The 19,398-nt window shown below is 38.2% G+C and overlaps 2 protein-coding genes across 3 annotated transcripts in view; one reads left to right on the forward strand and one right to left on the reverse strand.

Moving 5' to 3' along the window:
- The window catches only part of LOC131154584 (uncharacterized), a 531,072-nt gene that overhangs the window by 254,799 nt on the left and 256,875 nt on the right, over positions 1-19,398 (forward strand). The window lies entirely within an intron of this gene.
- Positions 1-19,398, reverse strand: part of LOC131154586 (uncharacterized) — a 114,054-nt gene that overhangs the window by 23,426 nt on the left and 71,230 nt on the right. For both annotated transcript variants that reach the window (XM_058107461.1, XM_058107460.1), the window contains exons 15-16: positions 1,355-1,417; positions 1,165-1,231 (exon numbers count right to left, since the gene is read on the reverse strand). In XM_058107461.1, coding sequence (XP_057963444.1) covers positions 1,165-1,231; positions 1,355-1,417 — 130 coding nt within the window. The remainder of the gene's footprint in view (positions 1-1,164; positions 1,232-1,354; positions 1,418-19,398) is intronic.

Consider the following 19,398-nt stretch of genomic DNA (forward strand, 5'->3'; position numbering starts at 1 on the left):
AAGCTTGTGCCAAATAACAATTTAACTAATGTCGTTGACACTTTACATTACTCTAGTCCAAAAGAACACGAGTGGAGAAATGGTTGACCACCATTGTCTTAAGCAAAGAATATAATTCTATCTATTGATGAAGAGGATAATACATAGTTACGCTCTTCCAAGGAAGTTTGGGCTAAATCGTGAACATGATTTAGTAAAGTTTGTACCATAGTTTCAAAACCTAGACCCATATCCAACCCGAAAAGGTACTGGGTTGATAAATCTGTGGGTTACACTGGTGGTTGAACCAGTGATGTCAGCATGTGTGTGTGTGTGTGTGTGTGTGTGTGTGTGTGTGTGTGTGTGTGTGTGTGTATACATGCTAATGTTAAAGATCAAGATGATACTACGAAGATACTAATCATAATCACCTATTGGTCAATTAAAATAAACATAATTCTTAATAGATTATAAAAAACAAGTAATATTATTTTAAAAAATATATGCATTCTCATAAGTAAATTTTAGTATTATTATTACTACTACTACTACTACTGGGGGACAAATAGATGGAAGACAAGACAGGAAAATATTTTGCCTAATTTTCTGTGCAAAATATGTGTGTGTGCACGCATGTATAAACAATTAATGTATGTATAATTTACTTGGCAATTGTGCATATAAGGAAAGCTGGCATGGTGGTGAGCATTTACTCAATGGCTATAGGGGATCCAGGTTCAAATGCAACACCTTAAAAGCATATTAAAATTTATTTTGAAAGGAGTGAACTGACTCACTGCTGACCCCAGTCCAGACCAGTACACTTCAGTTTGGACCAGGTCAGCCAGATCTGCACCGATTCTTGCCATTTCCATGCTGGTGCCTTGACTGGACCAGATTGGTGACTGGTTCCGATCAAACCTGGTCAGACCAGCCACTCCAGTCCAGGTTTTAAAACCATGGTTTGTACTATTATTATTCAATTAAATGTGCAGAGAGTGATTCCTCTGTCATCCTTTATTTAGTATGACCCTAACAGAATGTTTGACAGTTATAATTCAAATTTCTCATTAAGCATTCAAAGCACAAAAACAAAGGCTAAAAGAAAAACCCAATTTACATAAGAAACAGATATTATTTTTGCAAGCATAAAAGGTTGCCAACCAATTGCATGCATAAAAGTACCTGACCAAAATGGCCTGTATCCACAGCAACATGGCTGTAATTTTCCCACAACTGCCAGCTATTTCGTCTGCCACAAAACCATGATTAGTTATGCAAAATACTCCAAATCTTGCCCAACAACCACATGCACATGCACAAGCGCGCACACACACACACACACAAAAGAAGAGAGAGAGAGGGAGAGAGAGACTTGAACTTCAGTGCTTCCTTAAATGCAATGAAAGCCTCCTTACTTCTCTTCTTAATCATGTGCCTGCAAAATCAATAAGAGTTTTTTAATTTATTAAGCCACAACAATATAATGTAAATTGCACTAAGACGCCAAGATAATCATTTTTTGGTGACAAATGACCTGTCAAACTTATATAACCTATTGTAGTACATTAGTTCAATTACATGTAAAAATAAAAGAAGAAATGGCGAGATAAAAATAATGATGTGGAAAAGAAGACAAAGATCATCTACAATGACACTGCCAATCAATTGAAAAGAATGTAGTGCAGCTTGGTAGCGTGTTTGTTTTGGGCACAAAACGTCACGAGTTAAATCCTCTCACCCCTACCTATTACTTCTCTTCTGAGCGAAACAGAAGCTACCAAAATGATTATTCAGGGATTCATTTTGTTATAAATAGCTCGCATGCAACATACAGCACTAAAAATGTTTTAGTTATGGGTTAGGAAAGTAAACTTAATTCTCACATCCCTTATCTCAAAATGTTCTATATATACATTCAAAGAATGAAACCAAAATTCTCAGCTTGGTGTAGTTGAACATTGGTCGTAAAACCTATGGTAGCAATTGGTTATGTGTGTCAACTACAGGCATCTCATGGATAGCAGCAACATCCTTATACTAATTTCGTCCATACGTGAGCCAAAATGTGCTGTGCACACACCATCTATCCCAGAATTCAAAACATTTAATCTAGTAGTAAATATGTCATATGTGCTGCACGTGATTGCATATGAATAATGTGGTGTAAAATATTTCCATAATTTTTAATAAATTTTGTATATATTTTAAAAACAAATCAATAAAGATATTATCATAATTTAGTTTACAAATATTAAATTATGAATATTCTAATTTACTTATAAAAAATTATATTTTGTTTAAACTATAGAATGCAAACATATACTATTTCGTGTTGAAGAAGAATTTTAGGCCTCTTAGCACCGTGACTAATGTGTATAAGATTTGTTAAGGTCCTCCCTAACAGGTTGACTGAAGTTTCATTGGTGATAGGAAAATTTTGGATGTCGTGCTGGCAGGGAGCAAACTTTAACCAGATCATACCAGAACCAGTGATGTTACTAGTTTGGGTTGCATCATGAACCCAGAAATAATGCTAAACCAGGGTCAACCAGACTGAGCTCAGTCAACCAGGACTCACAGCCAAACCCTTCACTGGGTGGAAAGACCTGCATTTTACCACAAAAGAATTTGAAGCAGCTGATGAGACTAGAACTGCAAAATTTTGGGGGAGGACATAGAACATACCAATACACCAGCTCTGGCCCTTTTTCCTATGGGTGAAAAGATTACAAATGACAAGATGTTCTCCAAATACAGGAGAAAATATACTAAACAAAACATATTAGTAAACTAACCAATACACCAGCTCTGGTCCTTTGTCTTAAAGAAGGAAGAAATAGATTACAAGGAGCGAAGACATCCTTAAAAAACAGGAAAAAATATAGCAAACAAAATATACCAATGGTGCTGTTAAGATTTGATCAAAATGAATGACCTAACTTGAAGATAGGTCTCTTCGTCTATTTATAATACAAATTAAATACGTTCTAATGACAATAATACCCTTACTAACTCTCGCTAATTAACATAGTAACACACTTTATAATAATAATAATAATAATAACAAAAATATTAATACTAAAAGACATAAATAATCTCTATCACTCCCCCTCAAGCTAAAGCATAAATGTCATATGCTCCTAGCTTGTTACAAAGAATTTAACAGGAGCACCCCCCAACGCTTTGGTAAACAAACCAGCAAGATTCATATCTGACTTCATATAAGCGGTAGTAATAAGCTTTTGCACAAGTTTCTCCCGAACAAAGTGGCGATCAAATTCAATGTGCTTCGTCCGCTCATTAAAGACCGGATTGAAGGCAATATGAAGAGCAGTTTGATTGTCACACATTAACTTCATAGGTTGAGAATGAGAAATACCCAATACTTCCAACATGTTCTTCAACCAGAACACTTCACAAGCAATGTGCGCCATAGCTCTATATTCTGATTCAACACTTGATCGGGCCACCACAATTTGTTTTTTATTCTTCCAAGAAACCAAATTACCACCAACCAAGATGCAATACCCAGCTGTCGGTCAAAAGGTGATCCAGCCCAATTTACATCTGTATATCCACGGATATAAATGTGACCCTAATCATGATAGTAAAGACCTCTCCTGAAATCACCTTTAAGGTATTTCAGGATGCAAATTACTGTGTCCCAATATCTTGTCCTTGAAGAATCTAGATAGTCAATCACCATACTTGTTGCAAAAGATATGTTCAGCCGACCGGCCAAGCGATTGTGAGATAATTCAACTTTCCAACAAATCTCTGATATTGTCCAACATTAGGTAGCAAATCACCTATACTCGGCACCAGAGGTTTAAAAGGGAAGGCATAAGGCAAGGCGTTTTACCCTCCGCGAGGCAAGGCGTAAGCCTCAAGGCGTTGAGGCATAAACAATTTGGGATTGTATTTTTTTAAATAATTAATAAATGAAAAATTATATATAGTATAAAAATGAGAAAAATATTAGAATAATGGAGAAAAAAAATAAAAATATAATTCTTAAGTATTAAAAATAAGCCATAAGTTTTCAAACAGAATAGAAAAAAGCCAAATTACAAATTTCTCTAGCTTGTTAAGGGGTTGTTTGGGAAACTTTCATGAGAAAATGGGAATAATTCTTAATATTAATTTAGTTGATTGTAAAAATAATATGGTCAGACCCGTCAGACAGAAACTAAGAGAGAGAGCGAGAGAGCAGAGGCTTCAAGCTTCGAGCTTCGAGCAGAAGCTTCGTCGAGGCGTAAAAGAGAGCAGAGGCTTTGTCGAGCTTCGTCCAGGCTTCGAAAGAGAGAGCAAAGGCTTTGCTAAGCTTCGCCGAGCTTTGTCGAGTCTTTGAAAGAAAGAGCAGAGGCTTCGAGAGAGAGCTGAGGCTTCGTAGAGCTTCGTCCAGGCTTCGAAGAGAGAGCGAAGGCTTTGTCAGGCTTCGGCGACATAGCAGAGGAGAAGACGCTTCGCTGGAGAGAGAGGGAGGATAGGGTTTCAGTATGTTTTAGGTTCTGGACCGAAAGGCGTACGCCTAGCATATGAGGCGTAAAAAAACGTAATTTTTTGGCCGAGGCATATGCTTTATTGGATTTAAGCCTTTACACATACGCCTTGAGGCATTTTCATCCCAAAACGCACCGAAGGCGCGCCTAAAAAACGCCTTTCAAAACGCTACTCGGCACTGACATCCTGTTAGGATCCATCGGTGTATCAACTGGTTTAGATCCCAAGAGGCTAGTTTCATCCAAACAGATCAATAACATACTTCCTCTGTGACAAAACAGTACCCATACGAGATCTAGATACTTCTATACCTAAGAAGTGTTTCAACAATCCAGAATCTTTCGTTTGAAACTTAGTCTAGGGAAAAGAGTTTGACACTCTGAATACCTTTATCATCATCACTTATAATAACAACATTGTCCACATAAACAACAAGAAGGATCCTACCCAATGAAGCATGATGATAAAATAAGGAATGACTCACATCACACCGTCAAAGACCAAACTCAAGTACTACAACACTGAAACGACCAAACCATGCTCTAGGAGACTGATTTAAACCATATAAAGTTTTATTGAGCCGATACACTAAGCCTAACTCCCCCTGAGCAACAAACCGAAGTGGTTGCTCCATATAAACCTCCTCCTCCAAGTCACCATGCAAGAAAACATTTTTCATGTCTAACTGATGTAGAAGCCAGAGACAAGCAGAAGCCAAGAAGATGAACAGATGTATTGATGTAAGTTTGGCAATCGGCAAAAAAGTTTCAGAATAATCCAGACCATACACTTGAGTGTATCCCTTAGCAATATGACGGACCTTTAGACAAGCCGAAAAACCATCAAGGTTGACTTTCACAGTGTAAACCTAGACGTCTTGTTAGGAGGAAGAGGTACCAAGTCTAGAGTACCATTGTCATGTAAAGCATTCATCTCTTCAACCATAACATCCCTCTACCCAGAATGGGTTAAGGTTTCTTAAACATATTTAGGAAGGGTAGTAGATGATAAAAGTAGGGAAAAAACAATAATAGGAGGGTGATAAAGAGTCATAACAAACATATATGGAAATGGGATGTTGAGTACATGCGCGTTTACCTTTCCAAACAGCAATAGGAGGATCAACATCATGTCAACTACGATCATTAGACGAGGAAACCAAAGGCATGGTAGTAGAATCTCGAGGGGACTCTCTTCATTGGAGCCACCATCGTGAATGGCTTGAACTACATGGAGACTTAGATGGTTGGTTAGGGAAGGACAAAAAACTCGAATCTAGAAGATTAGGTAAATAGACTCATTGAGCTCAGAATCACACAGTGACAGGGTGTAATAAGGTGTAGACTCAAAAGAAGGTAACATCAGCAAAAACAAAGAAGCGATGCAGCACAAGGCTCTAACAACGATATCCCTTTCAAGCATACAAGTAGCCTAGAAAGACAGATTTTATAGCATAAGGCATAAGGATCCAACTTATCCACCCCAAGAGTTAGTTGTTAAACAAAGGACACACACCCAAATATACGAGGAAGAAAAAATAAAGGTGAATTAGAAAAGAAAATAGAGTATGGAATTTTTCCACTAAGAACAAAGGACAGCATTCTGTTGATCAGATAACAAGCAGTAAGTACAACATCACTCCAAAATATTTTAGGTACATGCATTTGATAAAGTAAGGTGCTAGCGATTTCAAGAAGATGTCTATTTTTCCTCAATGCAACCCCATTTTGTTGAGGAGTGTGGGCACAGGATGATTAATGAAGAATACTAAACTGAGTCATATAAGTAGTGAATTGTGCACTGAAAAACTCTTTGGCATTATCACTTCAAAGTATTCCAACTGGCAAGCCAAATTGAGGTTTTATTTCAGAACAAAAGGCATAAAATACACGAAATAACTCAGAACGATCTTTTATTAAATATAACCAAGTCATTCTTGAATAATCTTCCACAAAGGTTACAAAGTACAAGAAACCCAACTTGGACACAACCCTACTAGGACTCTAAACATCAGAATGAATTAACATAAAAGGGCTTGCAGCCTATTTATTGACTCGGGAAGCAAAAGGAACACGATGGGCCTTTCCCAACAGACAAGACTCACAATTGAGACTAGACATGGAACTCAAACCAGGAACAAGACATTTTAACTTTTCCAATGAAGGATGACCAAGGCGACAATGAATTTGGAAAGGTGTGGCATTAGCAATGCAGGCAATAGAAGGAGATAGCAACTCAAAGTGATAGTCAACAAGTTTCACACCCTCCGCCAATCATCTTCCTAGCCTTCAAATCCTGAATAACCACCGAACTGAACAATTCATGGATTTAGTAATTTTGCTAACGGGCATAACATTGAAAGGAAATTTAGGAATATATAACACCGTAGCAGGAGAAATAGAAGAAGGCAGATTCACAGTCCCAATTCCCTTGACTACAGTGGTGGATCCATCAGCAAAAGTAATACAAGGAAAATTTGCAGGATATTGAAGAGTGGCAAAGAAGCTTTTGAAGAGTGGCAAAGAAGCTAGGTATGCCTATGATATGATAAGTGGCAGCAAAGTCTATGACCCAAGTTCTAAAACGGGAAGTATTGGTTGACAAGCATACTTTATGATTATCTGTTTAGGCAAGAGATGCAATGGGAAGAAAAGCTTGTTGTGACGCTTTGTACTGCTGGAACTTGGAATACTCTTCCTCTAACATAGACATAGTACGTTGCCCCCACTCGGCCCCAAAGGTGAGGAGTCGGTGGTGGCTGCATTGGCTGCCCCCAAAGGTGTGAAGTTATTGGTGGCTACATCAGCAACACGTGAAGGTTTTCCGTGAAGATCCCAACACTACTCAATAGTATGATTACTCTGTCCATAATGAGTGCACTTATGAGGAGTACCTTTACCTCGTCCATCTCTACCAATATGACCACTTGAACAATCTCGATAACTTTTGTAGTTGTTTGATAGAGAACTAGAATCACACTGTGTAGCAAAGGTTGTCTTCTCAAAGCCAGATGCAAGAGCAAGAGAAGGCCTACTAAAGGAAGCATGAAGGACAAAAGAATAAACATCGGCAAATGATGGCAGCTCAGCACTACAAAGTATTTAGGATTAGACCACCTCAAACTCGGGTCTCAAGCCTACTAGAACACGAAGAATTGTCATCTGCTCCCTTTACTTCTGCATCTCACGAGCGTCGGCAGTTATAGCGTCTATGAAGTTAAGCTCCTCATGAATACGCTTCATCTCTCAAAAACAATCTGCAATACTCCTTTCTCCTTGTTGTAACTGAAAGTACTCCTAGGATAAATCATACATATGTGTAAATTGTAATGTTACTAGAGTACAGAAGTTTGACATAATACCAAATCTCCTTGCACGCCGATGCATACACATCCGTTCAATCTGTGGCTCCATCGAATTCCATAAGAGGGAAACGATCAAGATATCTTCTTAAACCCACGCGTCTTTTCTCTTCTCATCAGAAGGATTAGATTGGAGCAAGTGGTCAGATTTCACTAATCCTGCTAAATAAATCTGAGCAGTTTTAGACCATTGAACATAGTTCTTTCCATCCAACTTTTGAGTCGTTATTTGTAGTAGCGATGTAGGAAACAAATATTTTGGGATTCATAGATTCCATCCCAACACTCACAAATCAGCAACCACACCGAAACAAGAAGAATAATCAAAACTAATCGGGACAATCACAAACTATGTGAAGCACCGACACAACCATGAACAAGGTGAACAACTCAACGACGAATAAAACACAGCCACAGCCTCAGAATTGAACATACGAACTAGGTCTTAAATTTCAATTTCAAAACTCCAAAATTACGGAAATTTTGACGAAAATTTCAATTTCGATGTCAATTTTGAAAAAATAACGGAAATTAGTAGTAAAGCATGGAATTCTTTGTGAAACTTTAGAAATGGTTAACAAACATAATAATATAAATTTCAGGACTAATATAGTACAAATTAAATACATCTATGTTTTGTATGAGGTGAAAAAGTTGTAAAATAGTATGTGTATCAAACATATGTGTAAGATAATATACATTAAACATATTCAACTAATACAAATGGAATTCATAAATCATTTAAATATTATTTATTATACAAATAGTGATAATTTAGACATGCATGGTTAAATAAAATATTACTGTAAGTTAATTTTTTCATGTAATTTCAAAAGCACTTGTAATAATCTTTTGTTTCAATAAAATAAATAAAAGAAATTAAGATAGAAATTTCACTTCACTCCTAAATTTCTCATTTGAATTCTAACGAAATTTCATCGTATAGTTAAAATTTTGCCAAGTTTCTCTAAAATTTTGGGATTTCGATAAATTTCGGGATTATTCATTGATATTTTGACGAAAATTATGCAAAACGGAAATCGACTGCCATTTCGATTTCAAGGGTGATGGAAATCGAAAATTTCGACAATTTCGTGGAAATTTAAGACCATGCATATGAATGCCGCCATGGCTCCAAAAAACTCACAAAAAAGCCTTCACAAACCTTGAACAGAGATTAACCAAATACCACAAGTGCATGGTCGAAAATGCTTAAACTTTTTTTAGCAAAAAACAGGCCTAACAACTTGATAATATAGTCTAGAGAAGGAATCAGAACATGGCAGAGGAAAATAAAAAAAGAAACAAGTAGCCGAACTACACTCATGCGCCAGCGCGTGGGGTCGGCACTACCCAAATTTGGCTAGCCCGTGTGGGTGCGTGGGGGCTCCTTCGGAGATAAGGTTTGTGGAATTAGGCTTCGAGAGGTTTTGTTTATGGGTGTATGGATGTTTTTGTGAAATAATATGGGATGGAGGTGGATCTGAGAAGGACAGCCACGGGAATGGTGTTTTTTGGCAATAGCTGAGGGGAATAGTGTTTAGGTTGGATCACGCTCTAATACCATGTTAAGATTTGATTAAAAAGAACGACCTAACTTGAAGTCTCTCCCCTTATTTATAAGAAAAATTAAATACATTCTAATGACAATAAGACCCTTACTAACTCTCACTAATTAACATACAAACACACTTGATAATAATACTAAAAGACATAAATAACCTCTAATAGGTGCAAAGTGCACCAATCTTCTGCACATTGACTGGTGACAGTCCTCAAAAAACCACCAAATGAAGAGCACCGAACCAAGCAAAGATCCTACTCCAAAAAAAACAGAGGAATTCTTAACCCATTCAAAAATCCAATCATTCTGCTCCAAGCAAATACAGAGGCTGATTATCATTCTTCATTTGCCATTTAAGGAATCATACTAGAGACTAGAACTTCTAGGAGATCATTGGACAATTTTAATCCTGAATACACACCCGAACTCATTCCAGTGTGTTCATTATATTTGCATCTCACATCGTAACACAAATATAAATGGAATTTATGCTTCTTATTTTATCTATGTTGTGTATCGTGTTCTTTTTCACTTTTTAATATCTTATGAAATCGTTAAAAGTAAACCTATTAAAACAGAGTTTACATGGATAAAGCAGAGTTTTAATCCTACAATTTCTTGTCTTGAGTACAAATAATTAGTTGAAGAGTATGTTTTTTAGATAACTAAAGAGTTTTACTATGAAGAATGAAAGAGATTACAAAGAAAATAAGAGGTCCTCCAAACACGAGTGGGGAAAAGAAAATAATAGCATTGTAGTGAACCATAGCCCACCAATGTCATTGCACGCCTATGAAAGAGAATCCTTGAAATCAGCCAAAAGAAGAACACCAAAGAAAAGCAAGAAAAAGAAACAAAATTTTAGTGAAGCAAAGCATTCCAATGTCTTTGCATATCTATCAAAAATAGTCCTCAAAAACAACAAAAACAACACCAAACGAGAAAAAATAATACTACTCCAAAGAAAATAATGGCAATTCTTATGTTCTTCATAATTCATAGCATTTCGCTCCAAACAAATACACCAAATAATCACCAACAAAGCACACTTCTGAAGAAGCTTCATTTCCTTAAGACAACCAAAGCGACAAACTTCCAAAGAAAAGCTTCTCTAAAGGCTCACCCAGCTTTCTAATCAAGAATACCAAATAATCCATTCTGCATACTTGTGTAGCCTTCTTATCTGCAACAACTCATCATTGTTAATCCAATTAAGAGCCACAGACCAAGTAAAGGCATCTTGATTATCAAAAACTCTAATGCACCTCAATGCCAGACTGAATGTATAAGCAGATTACTCTGAACAAAAGGCTCCCTATTTCAAACCTCCATCATCCTGCCTACTTGCACAGTTGCACCTACAAAAGCTTTCTGAAATCACTCCCAGAAACATCTGTTGATCACTCACCCACATATCTTCCGGTATGCAACTTTCCCTGAAGATGGAAACAATGCAGATAGTGACAACTGCTTGTGATGCAGTCCACCCCAGTTGGATTCTTGCCCATTCAGTTCCAGTTGAAGCTTAGTTGAAGGGGATTCCCCATTTTTCAGTTACTTTTGGTCTCATTTTTTAATTTTCTAAAATAATCCTATAATTTCTTGCATTTTTTACTCAATAGAAGGGTACAATAGTAAAGGATTAATAACGCATTTATATTTTAAAACTAAAACTACAAAATTTGGAGTCATGCAGCATGCACAACGATAGTTGTTGGTGACGCAATCCCTCCCTTGGATTTTAGCCTCTATCAGCACTCTTGAATGACTACTTGCCCCTCTTGTAGCTGTTGAGTGTTTTCTTCATCCGCTCACTGCAGTTGAAAGATGAAAGATGTTTATTATAGTTGAACAAGCCTACCTTTTCAGCTTTTTCACCATGACCCATTTCATTTTTAGTATTGTGCCAACTCAATTGTAAGGCTTAAGCCATTTTGTAAAGATTGATTTTGTTAGCAGAATTCAAAATTCTATTCAACTCTGCGTATATTAACATTGTGTACATCCCAATCTTATAATACAATCACCTAATCTAATAAGGAAATAATCCCCCTACAGAATAATATATAATCTCCTACATTTACACACTTTCCCAATTTACCCATTATACACAAAGATACTCGAGATTTTAACACTCCCCCTCAAGTTGGATCATAGATATTAATCATCTCCAACTTGCTAATGAGATCATCAAAGTTCTGTCGAGCCAACCCTTTCGTAAAAATATCTGCAGTTTGTTCCTTGGTAGGTACATAGGTCATACAGATAGTTCCTTCTTCAACTTTCTCTTTGATAAAATGTCGGTCCACTTCTACATGTTTAGTCTTATCATGTTGAACTGGGTTAAGAGAGATACTGATGGCTGCTTTGTCGTCACAATAGAGTTTGATAGGAAATTTCACCGGGACCTGTAGTTCATCCAAGAGTTTTCGTAACCATAGTCCTTCACATAATCCTTGAGCAACTGCTTTGAATTCAGCTTCGGCACTACTACGAGCTACTACATTTTGTTTTTTGCTTCTCCAGGTTACCAGATTTCCCCAGACAAATGTGCAATAACCGGTGGTGGACCTTCTATCTTCCACTGATCCTGCCCAATCTGCATCTGTAAAGATCTATACTTCCTTGCTTTCACATTTCTTGAAGAGGAGTCCTTTGCCTGGGGAGCCCTTGAGATATCGAAGGATCTTGTATACAACATCTAAATGAGCTTCTTTTGGTCAATGCATGTGTTGACTTACCACACTAACTGCAAATGCAAAATCTGATCTGGTATGTGACAAGTAGATTAGCTTACCAACCAATCTCTGATACCTCTCCTTTTCAACAAAATTCCACAGTCTTCAACCCTCTTTACTGCTTCAATCGGGGTTTCACTAGGTTTGCATCCTAGCATGCCAGTTTCAATTAGGAGATCAGTGATATACTTTCGCTGAGAGACACTAATACCCTTTTTCGTTCTAGCAACTTCCATGCCCAAGAAGTACCGCATTTGTCCCAAATCTTTAACTTCAAATTCAATAGCTAGAACTTTCTTCAATCTTTCCATCTCTACTGTATCATCCCCAATTAAAATTATGTCATCAACATACATTATTAGAATTTTTCGCTTACCTCTTTCAGACTGTTGGAAGAATAGGGTGTGATCTGATTGCCCTTGTCGATAACCTTGGTTCTTTATTACTTTTGCAAATCTGTCGAACCATGCCCTGGGAGATTGCTTGAGTCCATACAAGGACTTCTTTACACACTTTGTTTTCTTCACCTTTCTTGCTAAAGCCTGGTGGTATTGTCATGTAGACTTCTTCTTTTAACTCACCATTTAGAAATGCATTCTTAATGTCAAGTTGTTGTAGAGGCCAATCTAAGTTGGTTGCCAAGGATAGGAGAACTCGAACTGTATTCAACTTTGACACTGGTGCAAATGTCTTTGTATAGTCAATGCCATAAGTCTGTGTGAATCCTTTTGCAACGAGTCGGGCTTTATATTGTTCAACTGTCCCATCAGATTTATATTTCACTGTGAAAACCCATTTACAACCAACTGGCTTCTTCCCTCTCGGGAAATTCATTACATCCCAAGTCTCATTTTTCTCCAGAGCCCACATTTCCTCCATGATAGCCTCCCTCCATTTAGGTATTTCCAGAGCTTCCTGAATATTCTTTGGAATTCTCATCCTGTCAAGGTTAGAGACAAAGGCACGATATCCTGTAGACAAGCTTTTATAAGACATATATTTAGACCAGAGATATTGAGTACATGACCTGGTTCGTTTTTTGACTGCAATAGGTAAATTGATGTCATCAGGTACAGGATTATCAGAAGAGGGCTCATGAGACTCATGGTTTTCTGGGGCCATCACCGGTTCCAACGCACTTGGTGCCTCAGGTATGAGATTCTCCCTGTTCTTTGTGTTTGGCTTTCTTGAGTAAACTATTATGTCTGTGTTGTTTTGCTTCCCTACATCTCCCTCTGAGGTTAAGTGCTCTTTTGTGTTTGACAGTTCAGGAAGTGATGCAACGGGAGACTCAGTGGATGGGTCAGGGAATGATGATGCAACGGGAGACTCAGTAGATGGCACAAAGTCAGTGGTAATAGGAGACTCGATAGACTCTGTGGTAAAGAAGTCAAAGAACCGATCTTCACTCCATTGCTCCCCCTGAAGAGAGGGCTTTGGAAAATAAGGAGTGGTTTCAAAGAATGTGACATCAAGGCTAACAAACATTCTCTTTGAGACAGGGTCCTAGCATTTGTAGCCTTTCTGAGTAGGGGAGTAACCAATGAAGACACATTTAACGGCACGAAGATCCAATTTATCGCAATGGTGAGCATGAATATGAACAAAAGTCGTACAGCCAAAGATTCTCAGTGGAATACTAGAGGGGAGTCGTGAGGTAGGAAAATGTTCTTGGAATTTCTGGAGAGGAGTGGCAAAGGAAAGTACTCGACTCGGCATTCGATTAATGAGATGTGTAGCTGTTAAGATGGCATCTCCCCAAAAATAGTTTCTCATGTTTGTAGTAAACATCAATGCTCGAGCTACCTCAAGTATATGTCTGTTTTTTTCTTTCAGCAACCCCATTTTGTTGAGGGGTATCCACACAAGAACTCTGATGAACAATCCCATTTTCTTGAAGATAAGTTCCCAGAACATCATTAAAATATTCCGTACCATTATCAATACGTAAAATTTGAATGTGAGTCTGGAATTGTGTTTGAATCATGGAATGAAAACTAACAAAAATGGAACGGACTTCGGTTTTATTTTTCAACCAGTAAACTCAACAAAGACAAGTATGGTCATCAATAAAAGTAGCAAACCATTTTGTATGGGTGCGATTAAGGGATCTGGAGGGTCCCCACAAATCACTGTGAATCATAGTAAATGGACGAGATGGTTTGTATATGGATGTTGGGAAAGAAGCACGCCGATGTTTTGCAAGTTCACACACTTCACATAGAAATTCAGGAGACATTTTATTTGAACAGATAGACGGAAACAAACGCTTTAGATATTGAAAATTTGGGTGACCCATCCTAGAAGGCCATAACAAAAGTTCATTATCTCTAGAAATAGATGCAGAGTCACAAATTACAGTATTACATTGTTCACTCAAGCTTGCCTCCTCAAAGTAGTAGAGTCCCTCGTACGCTTTAGCAGTGCCAATCGTCTTCCCCGATGATAGGTCCTGAAAATCACAATGAGATGAAACAAATTTAGCAGAGCAATTGGAGCCTTTTGTTAACTGGCTAATGGATAACAAGTTGCAAGATAACTTGGGAACATGTAGGATAGATTTTAGGGTTACAGAGTCAGATATACGAATACTTCCTTTACCGGCAACTGGTGAGAGTGAACCATTTGCAATTTTGACTCTCAGGTTTCCACCATATGGCGAATAGGATGAAAACAATTGATAAGAACCAGTCATATGATCAGATGCACCCGAGTCAATTATCCATCGTGATTTGTGACAGGATATAGTATTTAAGGCTGATAAATAATTACCTCGATGAGCTAGAGAACCAGTGGAAGACTGACCCGATGTTTGAATGGAGGTAATCATTTTATATAGTTGATCCAACTGTTCAGGGCTGAATGCACTACTTGAACTGATATTATTGTTTTTTTCACCTTGTAATTTTCCAGTTGAACTGTCAGTGGTAGCCTGATACCCACGATTTTTTAGATAATATCTTAGTTTCCAATCTGCAGGCTTTCCATGAATTTCCCAGAAGGTTTCTTTTGAATGACCTGGCTTTCGACAGTGCTCACACCATAATTTGCCTCTTTGTGGTTTTTGTCCGTATCCTCCCGGACCTTTTGAAGTTAGAGTCAAGACGTCCGACCCACCCGAATTTAGGGCTGGTATTTCAGACCCAACGCGATCCGGCTGTGGCTTCAGCATCACGCATCTTCGGCTCTCCTCCCTCCTTACTTCAGCGAACACCTCTCGGGTTGATGGCAGAGGTCTTCAGCCAAGAATTCGTCCCCATACATCATCCAGATCTCGTTTGAGGCCGGCCAAGAACTCGAAGACCCGTTCGTTTTCGAGTCGTTTTTTGTATTGTGCGCTGTCGCCGGAGCATTCCCATTCTTCTTCGATGCTCAAGTCGAGCTCCTGCCAGAGATGGGTCATCTCCATGAAATACTCAATCACGCCTCGCTCGCCTTGCCTCATTTGCCACAACCGGGTCTTGATCTCAAAAATCTGCGAGTAACTTTCGACGTCGGAATACGTCTCACAAACTGCGTCCCAGACGTCCTTCGCCGTTGGCAAGAACAAGTAGATTTTCCCGATTGAAGGTTGCATCGAGTTGACAAGCCAAGTGGTGACCATGGAGTTTTCGGACCTCCATTTTTGCAAGGCTACAACTTCGGTGGAGTCGGGTTTCCTCCGTTCGCCGGTGAGATAACCTAGCCTCCCTTTCCCTTCGATTACCAATTTTATGGATTGAGCCCATTTACGAAAAAATTTTCCGTTTAATTTTTCCACTGCGAGTGAAAAAGTTGTGTTGTCTAGCCCATTCAAACCTCCAACGGATGTGATTTCTGAATCGCCGTCGATATTTTCAGCAGGGGTCGACCCTCTGCTGTTGTCGGTGCCATTGGTGATAACGCTGGCCATAGTTAGCTAAGGTTGAGAAACCCTAGCTCTGATACCATGTTAGCAGAATTCAAAATTCTATTCAACTCTGCGTATATTAACATTGTGTACATCCCAATCTTATAATACAATCACCTAATCTAATAAGGAAATAATCCCCCTATAGAATAATATATAATCTCCTACATTTACACACTTTCCTAATTTACCCATTATACACAAAGATACTCGGGATTTTAACAGATTTCCTGAACCAAAGCCCTGATCCCCTGACCTACTGAAAAAAAAATTTGGTACGTAAGTGTCTTTGCCTACAAAAGGACAAAACTAGGTCTTGAAAATAAAATGGCTCTTTTGGGCTTCATGCTCAAACCTACTAAGGATATGGCCCAAATCCAGCACAATATTAATAACCCTAGGTTCATTGTGAAACCCATTCAAGAACCCACAATCACCCATCACAATAGAAATATTAGTCTTGTCTCAAGTCCCACCTCTAACAGGAAACACTTTAGCTAGCACCCTCATCAGTTGCCATTGAACCACAGACTCAAGTGCTGCAGCAGCCACACTCCAAAGCCTCAAAACAATTTACCCATTTCACTGCATCATTCCAATTTCCAACCATGTTCACCAATACTACATTAGACAGTCTCCTACTTTGAATCCCAAGTTTCCGCAGCTCCACCAAAATGATGATTGATATCAAGTTTTCCAATAAAATATTGCCATCAATATCCATGTAAACCCCCAAGGAAAAAATCTTAACAGAAAGAACTTACTCCTACTAATAGGTTTTACCACCATTCTGTAGTTGAACCTCTTACCATACAAGCTATATACCCCAATTTAACAAAGAACACTGATATGCATTCAGGGATCCATCAAGCTGCTGCCAATGAAGATTTAATCTCTCCTACCTAAACTGTCTTCCTCAAAATATAGATAAAATTTATGAAACACCCTCCTCCTACCTTTTCTAACCACATATCAAAGGAGTTCCCTTCAATCTAGATAAACCTCCTGGGGCATTTGCCGACCATGCCAGTCTGCCACGCAGACCTCACAAAAATCAAGAGAAAAGAACAGATGAGAGAGAAAGAAAGAGAATCACAAAAGAACCATTGTGACAGCTTACAATAATGCATCTATATGATGTATCTGCATTCTGCGTGCACTCCAACACACATGCCTTAGCTCAAGATTGCCCATTTTTATTAATTCCAGGGTTTCCCTGAATTTGAAAGTTGACCGATAGCGAAGTAGTACCGTGGGTGAAAAGACCTTTTCCGTAGGGGAGAAGAACTGATGATACGTTAACTAAGCCCTTGTTGGTTAGACATGTTTTGCATGAAAACAGAGGCAATGCTATTATTCTTTTTAGCCAAAAGCCTATTCTTTTATGGTGGGGATAAGCAATGACACCTGCAAACTCATCGGATTCGATCAGCATGGGATAAGACCCGAAGCGGAGCATCTCAGCGGCAGGATTGAATACCCGGATCGTGCTGCATTTAAATCATCAATGCAGGAGAGGAGAGCATATAGCAGCCATTATTGGCGCAACAAATATTGAAAATGTCCCCAAAATGAAATTGCATCTTTCTTTAATAATCTAAAATGGACTAAATTAGAAACTCTTAAGAGGGACGGAGTTTACTTTACACTAAATTGTCATTTTTTATTTTTTCCCACAATCCAGATTATCCCAAGTAAAAATGATTTCAGTTTGCCTCATGAATATTAGTTACTCGTATTGGATTTTAGGCACTCCCATAAGCAATAAGGTTCTGTAAACAGACATCCCAAGCGTAGAAGATAATAATATAAGGAGGCATACTCTTTCTTTTTCGTTCAGGGATCCATGCACAGATTTTGTGTTTCTTTCAAAAAAAAAATTGAGAAACAGAGTGTTGGACTCACAAGTGACTCAAACCAGGCTGTCCTGCTCACTGAAGATGCAAACTTTGAACAACTGAGGAACAAAAATATCTATTGTAGGCATCAAATGTTGACAATAGCAACAGTATCAATTCAAAGAATCTTCGGAGATTTAGCTAAATATAACCATTTCAAAATAACAATAATAATAATACCATTGCAGGAAACGCAAAAGCAAAAATAAAGGCAATTTTCTTTTAGAAATTTGTCCATAGAGTAAGATTTAGAAAGGCCTGCAATTATGGGGTTGGAATAGAGTCCCATTTCAGGTTTACAGATGTCTAGGTTGGAGAGGCCTTTCGAGGAGGAGGACACTAGGAGGACAGTATCTTGAGGGGGATAAGGCTCCAGGTCCTGCGGGTTAATATAGCTTTCTTTTCCACTAGCGTTGGGATGCGGCAAGGACAGATATAATGAAGGTTTATTCTGAGTTTCATGGTAACAGTAAATTGGGGAAGAGTGAATTCCAACACTTCATTTTATTTTTTGATAAACAAAGATTTGCATTAAAAGAGAGGAGAAAGTACATCAGAAAATTAGAAAAAGAGAGGAAGGAAAAAGGAAAAAAAAAAAGACAAGGAGATTAAGAAATCCTCCCTTAACATCAACAGAAACTAGTTACAAAGAATGCAACCTAAACAGAGAACACTCAATGTAACAAGACCAACAAATCCCGCTGAAAGTCTCCCAGAGAAACATGACAAAAAAAACCATTTTGCCGACACCACAGTGACACAAGAGATTCCACTCTACTCCAAAGCAAATTGTTAGTAGTAGCCACACCTTTGAATATTATAGTGTTCATTTCCAACCAAACACACCAAATAATAGCATAACAGTGCAATGCCATAGAGCTTTCCAATCCTTTCCTTTGCCAAACCCATAAAAGTTATGGTATAAAAGGCCTTAACAGACCCATTTTTCACCAAATATACCAAATAACTTATTCCAAATAGCCAACATCAAAGGGCAATGAAGAAAGAGATGTGCAGAAGTCTCTTCACACCTCATGCAAAGGGCGCAAAATGTAAGGGGACAGGGCCTTACTAGGCCTTCTCTTCTGCAGCTAATCATTGGTATTAACTCTTTCAATTATTGCAGTCCAAATGAAAGCTTTTATTTTTGAGGGAGCTTTCGCTTTCCAAATCAAAGGATACAAAGCAAAAGGATCAGCAGTAGAATATCAAGTCAAGTAGGTGAAAAAAGATTTAGAGAACTCCCCAGAAGGATCTAAACTCCAAACCCTATTATCACTCCCCAAATGAACCTGAAAAGAATCGAGCAACCAGGTCAAAAGAACCATCTCATTAATCTCTCTCTAATTTAGATTTCTCCCAAAATGGAAGTTCCATGAATGCCCATCTTCTTGCAAAAGGAGAAAAGCAGAAATCAGGGTGTCATGAAAATTTGATAAACAAAAAAGACACGGGCAAGAACT

This window comes from Malania oleifera, chromosome 4 (genome assembly GCF_029873635.1).
Source record: "Malania oleifera isolate guangnan ecotype guangnan chromosome 4, ASM2987363v1, whole genome shotgun sequence".
NCBI classification, from domain to species: domain Eukaryota; kingdom Viridiplantae; phylum Streptophyta; class Magnoliopsida; order Santalales; family Ximeniaceae; genus Malania; species Malania oleifera.